Source organism: Barbus barbus (genome assembly GCF_936440315.1).
Source record: "Barbus barbus genome assembly, chromosome: 22".
NCBI lineage: Eukaryota > Metazoa > Chordata > Actinopteri > Cypriniformes > Cyprinidae > Barbus > Barbus barbus.
The window spans coordinates 20542059-20552303 of NC_136750.1; the positions used below are offsets into that span (position 1 = coordinate 20542059).

The window sequence follows — 10245 nt, forward strand, 5'->3', positions numbered from 1 at the left end:
AAGCAGCAGAGGCGTTAAAGCATGCCTCTGTACTCTCTGCTTCAATACTTCGTCCGCTTCCAGACTGTTTGGGTGTTTCAGTTGTCATGGATTGGTGCGGTCGGATAGAAATCTCAGTGCGTGAGGTGAGTGTTCCCGCATAAACTAAAGTTGTTTTAGGGATGATTAGGACTTAAACGTGTTGTCGAAGATTGACGAAGAGATACGAACATGATCAACACAGAGATGAAAGTTGACAACTGTTTTTGGCACGGGTTTAAAGTTTGTCGTTGGAGTAAGTTACCACGTTTCAGTAACAGCTGTGTACTATGTTAAAAACAGTTTTTACATTGTTTACATAGTTTATCTAAATGCATGTTGAATGCATGTACGAAATGTCTGGCTCGGGAGGCGTTGTTGCTTTGGTTTCCCCACAGTGTATAGAAGTGTGTAATAAACATATTTAGCTAAGGTTAGTGTTGACGGAAGTTTACCAAAATACTCAAAAGGTCCCCCAAATGGTCTCTTTTCTTACCCCAGATTTGCATTAGTGGATTTGCATGTTCGCTTCGCGCGCTCAATATAGTATTGTCCTCAATAACGATGTTTGCGTCACGCTGTATAATGTAGTGTATACTTTTTGATAACATTTGATAACTGTTAAGAAGTTTCGGTTTTTAACAGACATGACTCTTCTATGTTGCAATGGCATCATAGGCACGTGCAGCATATTTGGGCATTTTGGGCGCGTGCCGAATGTTCTATGCGTCTATGATGATGCTGACTAGGAAGGCAGTTCACTAGGTTTTGACACGCAGCCCACAGTATGCTGAAAGATGTTGGGGGTTGTTTCATCACTTTTATACCTCTGGGGACTGACTGTCTTCACCACTGATAAACCACTTAAATCCTCTTTCACTGCCTCTGTCAAGCCTAGTGTTGCCCTCCTGTGAGCATCATTATGCTCTCTTTGCTCTTTAGGGAACGTCACTGGAGGGAATGAGTGAACACCTTTAAAATGGTGTATAGATTGAGTTAAAAAAAAATACAATTAATAAGCGTTTCATTTTATATAACTTTTTATATTATATAAATATAAAGATATGTAAATAAAATATTAACATATGTGCAAATGTATATGCTTAACTAAAATACAAAACAATATTATTAATAATAAAAGTCCAGTAAGAGGATTGATTGAAAATTTTTTTTAATTAAAATTAAAACGTGTGTGTGTGTATAATAAATGATATCTTTTTTAGTATTTTCTTCTCTCCTAACTGAATTCAAAATGCATGTGACAGTTTTTATGAATATTTGTACATATTCACACCTGATTAACTTTGATGTATTTTGCCAAACTGCAAGATGCTCTTGCATGCAAAGGAAGTAAGGTGCTCCCCCTGTTGTGAAGCAGAAAAGTGCCAGTTTTTTTCTTTTTATGGTTACCTCTCACAAATTTCTTCCTAGTGTTTGAAGGAACCTGTCACATGATATTTGTGGAAATAGAATAAAGAACTGTGAAGACTGGTCACTGTGTTTTGACAACCACAGAAAGGAAGGTATTGCTAAGTAAATAAATAAACCACAGAGGTGAAGCTGAGTGACTGTTTTAATATTTCATTCAAATGATTGTACAGCATTGATAACTCTAATAGCATTAACATATACACTCAAGAACTGTTTTGTTCTTATTTTCTTGTATAGCTCTGATTTAGCTGGGTCAAGCCAGAATCGGGTGTCCAAGATGAGCAGTAAGCAGGGACGGAGCTGCATCGACCCTCTCGTTCAAAGTAATATGGAAGGTGCCATGGGCACTGTAGTCCCCACGGGGCTCCCTAAAGCTGACAGCCTACCACACTATTCCCATGACAAAGCTCTGCCAATCAGAAGAGCTTATTTCCCATACGCTCTTGGTGGACAAGATGCACTTGACTTTCCTTCTCCATGGGGCCCTTCAAAAACCTGCGTGAGAAATGGGCCGAGCCCGGGGATTCACTCATCAGCCTCCGAGGGGTCAATTCCAATTCCAGCCGTTTACAGGCCTGATAAAGTGTCTTTCCCTGTGGATGCTGATGGTGGACATTGTGCTGTACCGCAAGAGTTGGCAGCCAAGCAAAGGTTGGCCTATTATGCTAGCAGTCCCAGACAGCACAGTCCCAGGGCGGCTGGAGTCATCTCTCCAGCGGCAGTTCCCAAGGGTCACACTGGAGGATCAGATGCAGAAAGCCGTGTTGGGTTGGCTATTCCAAAACCTGTATACGGTCATAGCCCCTGCTGTACTGAGCGTGGATGTACTGCAGGGCACTATGGTATAGAACATGGACCACAAAGGATGTCCCCTCGCATATATGACGACGAATGGGCTGCTCATTTCAGCCGCCTGGCTTACCTGCATAAAAAGGGCCAGGAGGCATTTGCGCAACAGAGGGTTTTGCAGTTAGAGCATGGCGCAGAGGGTATAAAAGATGGAAAGACTCAGAGTTACCATGGTATTAGAGCAAACGAGCCCAGGAGGACACTTTCTTTAATGCAACCAAGCTATACTTACAACACTCCAAATCAATTTATTGGTTCCACACCAGAGTACTACCAACGTGCCCCAATTCCCCCACAAATATACAAGGGTCTTCCCCACACTTATGACCCAAGGACATTGGCACACCGTGGAGTTCCTTCAAAAGTATATCAGGACCATCCTCGCATATCCAAATACACACCAATGGCTCCACGTCCCACTGTCTATTACCCTCAGAGTCACCATGAGGCTTACCAGGCCGATCCCAATGTTATTATAGATGAGCATGGTCAGCATCATCACATGGGTCAGTTCCATTCCCCTCGAGCTGACTTGATGTCACCGTCCTGCTCTGTTGTACCCCCACACCATCCGATAATCCCAAAATATCCTACTTATCATTCGTATAGGGTGCATTTAAATAGTAACCAAGCACCCATGCATGATCGGCCACATCCACCTTTCCCAGTGCATCAATCAGAGCGACCACTTGATTTCTCCATACGAAGAGTGCAGACACCTGACTCCCCTCGGGAGCTTTGCAAACAGTCTGGAACCACTGGGGCTTTCCATCCTTTTCCGGCCCACTACAGACGTCTCAGTAACACCACTACCCTTGAACACTCAGAGCTGTCTGAAACTGGCTTTCTTGTAGGCAGTTCCAAAGAATTTCCCACAAAGTCCCTTGAAGATGTTCTTAAGATAAGGCATTGTGTTTCAGATCCAGCTGACAAAGATGTATTGGCTAAAAGGCCCAGAGAGGAACTTGAAATGGACATGGCCTGTAAAAAGCTAAAGATTGACTCAACCCATGAGTTGTCAGATAATGAGCCTCAGTCACCATCCTCCCCACCCATGCCAGTTATTAATAAAGTGTTTAGCTTGGCTCCTTATAAAGTCTATTTTCAAGCTACAGGCATGTTGTCTTCACTGGGGAATTCAAAAAGTCCAAAGCCACAGCCTGAGGTGAAACTACTTAAACAAGAGCCAGAAATTCAAAACTGTGATCTAGAACCAAATTCAGGTGAAAGTGACCTCAGCTTGAAACAAGACACCGAAATATCAACAGCTAACAGTGAAACACTTGAAATGCCAAAGACTGTAAAGATCAAAAAAGAAAAATTAGATCCAGATGAAGCGGCTTGTCAGTCGGAAATGAAATTGAGCATTGCTGAGGAGGTGAATCATCAGGCGGACAGTTCTGAGGTCAAAGAAGAGCAAGGGGAGCTAGAAATGAGTACATCTGACTCTCTTCCTTGTCACGTTGTAAAGAGTGACTTTGAAGAAAGCAATCCTTTCTTAGTAGAAAAATCTGAATCTTTAGCCACATGCAAGACTGAGATTGCTGTGAAAGACAACATGGACTACATTCCAGTTCCTAAGTTGCCCTCAATACCTCCAGTGCCTCCTCCTTTGACTAAATTCTCCCTCACTAAAATCCCACCTCATTGCCTGAAATTGGCCAATTTTAAAATAGTCCTCCCTGAGGTCTTGAAAGCTCCAGTAACCCAACCTGTTGAGGTTCCTGAGTCTCCACTGGAGGCCAAGCCAATTATAAGTAGCAGCAAACATGCCCGTCTTCAGTTTATGGAGCTTCATCAGTCTCTCTGTAGACTCATATACTGCTGCGTTAATCGAACCCCATGTCAGGAGCTCAGGGACTGGTTATGCAGACTGGACCTTCGAGAATCAGGCAAAGATCAGAAGGTGTCTTGTCTCTTGGGCTCGAAAATGAGGGAAGTATGGCTGAAAGGTGATGAAATGGAGGTGGCTCTTAAAAAGGTGGTCTTCCAGTTTCAAAAGTATGTTGAATGCCGTGAATGTCCCTTTCCTCATGTCATGAGGGCCGGTGCGGTGTTCATTCCCATGTTGGTGGTCAAAGAGGTGCTGTTTCCTCAGGTTCAAGGTGCATTCATAGACCAGGTTCTGCAGGAGCATCGGGTGGAGCTCAGGCCCACCACCCTCTCAGAGGAGAGGCAGCTGACTCAGCTCCACAGAAAGGCCTTCTCTTCCAAACTACGGAGACTTCTGTCCCTTAAACATCTGCCAGATATATACCCTGATGTCCTTAACCTTCTCTACCATGTCAATGTCTGCAAGTTCCTTGGTGAGTGCTGGATGACTGATTATTATTATTAGCATATTAGCACTCAATAAGTGTTGAACTGCTGTGTGAAAAGTTTAACTTGGGCATCCACAAGATATTTGTATTGTATCAGTTAATGGCCGATATCAGTGATTGTTTTTTTTATTTATTTAATGTATTAGTCGATATCATGATATTGAATTAGATAATTAATTGGGAAAAAAATCCTGTTTTTACATTTTAAATGATCTTTGTCACTTACTAACATTTAACCTGAAGTCAATCAATCAAATGTAATCACTTTGTTAAATGTACTCTTTAGGAAATCTCAAGTGAATATTAATTTTTCATATTGTAAATTATACTGTTGTGGTGCTAAATTCTCCTGTAGCATTTAAAATGATTGATTTTAGTTTTTTAAATATTTTAAATATAGACACAATATTGTTGTACAGAATCATAATATCAACCATGTATCAGTTGTTGGCCATAACATGAAACATTATGTGAAATATTATTTAGTTTCTAGTAGTAGTATTTCAATTTTGTTGCATTGTTAATAAAACATTTTGGCACCCCTAATACAATTTATTTATTAAGTCATTGCTTATTTTTGGATCTGACTGGTACTATGGTGATGATGGTACTTTTATCTTTGTTGCTTTAAACATTGCAGTGGCATATTTATTTCAAGAAAATAGTCATAATTGTCAGACTTGTGGTTCCATTTTTTTGTAACAGGTTTCTTCTAAAAATAAGCAGTCACATGGACAGAAGACATTTTACAAGCATTTGGGGTTAAATAGCATAATAACTTTCATCGCACTTAGAAGGGATGAATGTGCATACTGAAACTTTGTTATAATTTTAGTAATCTTAATTTTCAGTTCTGCATTCCTAAAGTAAGCAGAACTATTGTGTTGTCTGTTGGATGTTAGTACAACATGGATTTTGTACAACATTCTGGCTGAGATCTTATTCTTTAGTTGGAAGACCTAATATTATACAGTCCCTAATATTAAGGTTTAGTCTTAGATCCCAAAAAAGTGTATGTTTAGCATATATATGCTAAAAGTTATAAATTTCATATTATTAATATAAAAGCCTATTTGATTTTGGAAGGCCAGTTATTTTAATTATTTTCATATTGTATGTTTATTTTAATTACTTTTTATATTAAGATCAACCATACATGGTGCATACCTGTAGTATGTTTTGTTTTTTGTTTTAATTATATTTTTGTCATACTTTTTTTGATTTGATACACATTTGTTTTTGCAGATTCCACTGCTACAGATGCTGTCCAAAAAATTCCCAGGTACCTTCTTATTACCTTATCCCCAAAACTCCTTCTCCAATCACAACTAGTTTTTGTTGACCATTGTAGAGAGGGCTTCGTAAATCTTCGAGCTGCTCATGCAGTCACAGTTCTTTGTTGGTGCAGGTGTGTTTCTGATCAGATATTGTCTGGAACGGAACAGTGATATGCTTTAGGATATATTTCAGTTTCAGACACGAACATTTCCGGGAAGGAAGTTAGTGTGCTTTTGGAGGTGTGCTAAGGCAGGTGGAGGATGGAAGGAGCTGCCATATGCACTGGCGTTGCATTTCTCGCCTGCAGTGCCATTTATGGTCCTCCAGATTTTGACAGCTGTCTGTCATCAGTTAAGGCACTTAATTCATTTTTATTTTCTTTTGAACATTTCATAACTAAGTCGCACTTAGTTAAAGGTACAGTAGTTATTTTTTCTTAATACATCCTTATTTTCTATTTCTGTTTCCAGCTCTTTCTGCAGTGTTGTATCACTTGTGGCCTTTTTAAAATAACTTCTGACACTTTTGAAAATTGCTCTATCACCTGTTATGTTTCATCAAATGGCTTGTTGTTCTTATTGGCATGGTTAGGTAATATTTCTTCTATTATTAGAAACCCTTTCGATCCCATTTTATTGATGCTATTGTCATGTTACCACACAAATGTTTCTAAAAGCCTTTGGAGGTATCATAAGGGTGCATTCACACTGGAAACAAACTTTTTAAAAAATGCAACATTTTACTCTGTAATATTTTCAAAATTCAGACAGCAGCCAAAAATTGAAAATTCAACAGTCTCAGAATGTAAGAACATGTTCTGTGTGATGCTTGAACACTTTCAAAGTACTTAATGACATTTATTTCATAATTTATTCAGCCTGTGATGTTTTATGACACACAAAATACATTATCCTGTCTGCCCTTTTCTGTTGAGCTCAAAAAAAAAAACGACAACAAAAAAACGCCATGGTCCATAAAAGTGGTCTGAAGAGATTCAATATTTGCTGAAAATCATGCCTTGTGCTAGCATTGAAATTGTGATTGCATTGTTTGATTAATTCTATTTTTGAGTGATTTGTATAATTTCATTAGACATTAAGATCATAAGATCATTAAGCTGAATAAATGATCATTCTATGCAATCTTTAAATATGCTAATGAGTCTTAAAGGGATCGGTCACCCAGAAATTAAATTCTGTCATTTACGAACCTTTGTCTTTCCAAACCTGTATGACTTTATTGCTTCTGTGGAACACGAATATTGGAATATTTAAAGATAATATATAATATTTCTATTTATTTAATGTATATGTTGAAGAACGAAAGGCATATAGTTTTGGAATAACATGAGGCTGAGTAAATGATAACTTTGATGGTAAACTATCCCGATTCTGCTTTAGTCAACATTAATCCATTCTAAGTCTATAATATAAGTCTAAAATATAACGAATTGTTCTTCAATTGTGATCTAGCTTTAATACTTGTAAGTCAAGAAATGCTGATACTAAATTCCAATTCTTTTCTTTTTACAGGAGTAGAAACCAGCTTAACGTTCAAGAGCGAGAACACGGACAGCTCCGATGAATCAGCCGGTCGTGTGAATGGCGCGGAAGAATTCTACCTCGAGTCCTCCAGACCACTCACACCGGAAACCACATGTGTGGACAAGCTGGAAAAACTATTTTGCCCGAAGAGAAAGAAAAAGAAAGGCAGAGTAAAGATTTCCTCCAAGAGGACATTTTTAGAGGAGACCAGTTCATCATCACAAGAGGATGAGTTCACTAAGGAACCGGCGAGGTGGAGTGTTGTCAGTTCCTTAGAGAGAGATGAATGGGAAGTGTCTCCTGTGACTTCCAATGACAGTGGACCACATGTGGAGGTAAAAATCGAAGATGAAACCCAAGAAGAGCCTGAGAACTCTGCCTGGGGACGACCTTTGACCTCTGATGACTTCTCTGATAGCACCGATGAAACGGAAAGCACGTCAATGATGTCTTTTCAGAGCCGCAGATCCAGCTCAGCAGAATCTCAGGGCTTGTCCAAAGGGCCCTCAAGCATGGTCCTCAAGCTGAGGAAGGTCTTCTACAATAAGGGTGACGGGGGTAGAGTCACCCGCTACCAGAAGGTCACAGATTCTTTGGAAGTTCCGGCAAGGTTCAGACGCACAGACAGCGAGCATTACAGAAAAAAGAAACACAAATCATCCAAGTACAAAAGACACTACACGGACAGGGAGTTTTCTTTCAGTTCATACTCTCAAAGCCGTTCGTTCCTTTCCAAAAAACACAGACGCAGATGGGTCCTGCGCTCCGCTGTGCAGTCTGCCCGTCTGGCCATGGAGAAGAGATATCCAGACCTGGTGGGAAAGAGGATTCGGCATTTGTATGAGGAAAACGACAAAACAGAAGTGTGGTACAGAGGAGTGGTGCTGCGCATCCACGAGCCACATACAAACCCACTGAAAACTGTGTTCGAGGTCAAATATGATAGTGAGCCCGAGTGGCAGTACTATCTTGAGCTGCTCTTAGACTATAAGAAAGGATGGTTGAAAGTGGAGGACTGAGTCTTGACGGTATTAATGTTTTTATTTTGCACCTGAGAACTGAATTGGTTCGAAAATGTGAATATACTTTTTAATTGATGAGCAGTGAAGCAGTCAAAAGTCTTGAATTATTTTTGGCAACCCAAAAACTTGACATAACATGATATTGTTTTATGTAAGGAGTGTATGTTCAGTTTCAACTCTCCTTCATGTTTCTGGTGTCAATAATGTTTCAGTTGCTACTGTGAAGTTGTTGCCCTTTTTCTAACACTGAGTTGTTGGCAAACATTCCCAGCAGGTGACAAGTCGGTAACCGTGTTTAAGCTTTCCATGTAATTAGATGACAGGGAACGCTGTATAGAGAGATGTCTAACTGTTTACAGAATTATTTTTATATTGGCCTTTGTCACATGTTATATACCTGACTTTTAACACCTTTGAAAAATTAAATCTATTTGGGTTGTTCAAATTCATCACGAAGTGCCTTTTTTTTTATTAATGTACAACACATACATTTAAGTTAAAAAAGGTAATTGCAACGTCTTATACTTGCATTCAGATGTAAATCTTTTGTTTTTAAAAAGTCTCAAAGGCTGCATTTACTTGATCAAAAAGACAGTAAAAACTGTAATATTGTGAAATATTACAATTAAAAGTAACTTTTCGGTTTTAATATTTAAAAATGTAATTTATTACTGATGGAAAAGCTGAATTTTCAGCAGCTTGATCATGCTGATTTGTTGCTCAATATTATTTTTTTTTTAAACACTAAGCTGCTTATTTTTTGGAAAAAATGTTTCCAGCTTTTACGAAGGTTTAGAAGAACAACAAAAACTTAAAAATATTTTGTAACATTACAAATGTTTGTCACTTTTGCTCCATTTCATGTGTCCTTGAAGAAAAGTATTCTTCAAAAAAATGTTATGACCGCAAACTTTGTATCTCAAATTTTGACTAACCAGGTCAGGAAACCCTAACCTGGTTTCCTTGTGAACTTAGGATCAACTTCTCCTGAAACAAAGTTTAAAGTGATTCTCTTCAGAGAAAATACATAGTGATTTCTTCTACATCCCATTTGTTTTGTAGGTTTCATTTTCAAAAGAAATTGCGAAATATACTCGTAAAGTTCACCCAAAAATGAAAATTGTCATTAACTCATGTCATTCCAAACCTGAACACAGAAGATATTTTGAAAAACTTCCATAGTAGAGAAAGAAATACTATGTAAGTCAATGGGGACCATCAACTGTTTGATTACCAGCATTCATCAAAATACACATACTCATACAGGTTTGGAACGACATGAAGGTGAGTAAATGACAAACGTTTCATTTTTGGGTGAACCATCCCTTTAAGTCTGGTGACAAATCTTGCTATCTTTAAGTGCGTCTCACGGGGCACAAAGTTAGAGTTAAAACAGATGAATAATTGAATCTCATATACCTGGCCAATGAGACAATGTCCACCAAATCCAGAGCCCATGTTTTATTGTCACTGTTCTTCTGTTTAGACAAGGGACAATTGGTACCCAATCCTGTTGGAGAGCTACCTACTTGCAAACTTCAGCTCCAACCGAGATCCAATACACTTGTCTGTTATTATCAAGAGCTCCTGGAGATCTTAATTAGCTTATTCAGTTGTGTTCGATCAGGTCGGAGCTGAACTTTGCAGAAAAGTAGGGCACCAGGAACAGGATTGGGCACACTTGGTTTAAACGAATCAGTAAAGATTGGTCTCCCTCTGGTGGACATCTACATTAAAATTCAACTCTCAAATTTCTGTCATGACATCTATGTGCTTGATTTG

General features: G+C 38.9%; 1 protein-coding gene across 2 annotated transcripts; it reads left to right on the forward strand.

Annotated features, from left to right (window-relative positions):
* LOC306888033 (uncharacterized protein) lies at window positions 1-8911 on the forward strand. 2 transcript variants are annotated; one of them, XM_079446130.1, is made up of 4 exons: window positions 1-125; window positions 1687-4604; window positions 5865-5901; window positions 7430-8911. In XM_079446130.1, exons 2-4 carry the CDS (start codon window positions 1727-1729, stop codon window positions 7479-7481), a joined length of 2967 nt encoding a protein of 988 aa, XP_079302256.1. In that variant the 5' UTR covers window positions 1-125; window positions 1687-1726; the 3' UTR covers window positions 7482-8911. The 2 variants fall into 2 exon arrangements, with proteins under 2 accessions (XP_079302256.1, XP_079302255.1); XM_079446129.1 differs by lacking the exon at window positions 7430-8911 and having other exon boundaries at window positions 5865-6177.
* The last annotated feature ends 1334 nt before the right edge of the window (window positions 8912-10245 follow it).

Coding starts and splice junctions, on each gene's coding strand:
- LOC306888033 (XM_079446129.1), top strand. CDS start 1,727: ATGAGCAGTAAGCAGGGACGGAGCTGCATCGACCCTCTCGTTCAAAGT. Junction 4,605..5,864: donor CAATGTCTGCAAGTTCCTTG/GTGAGTGCTGGA, acceptor TTGTTTTTGCAG/ATTCCACTGCTACAGATGCT.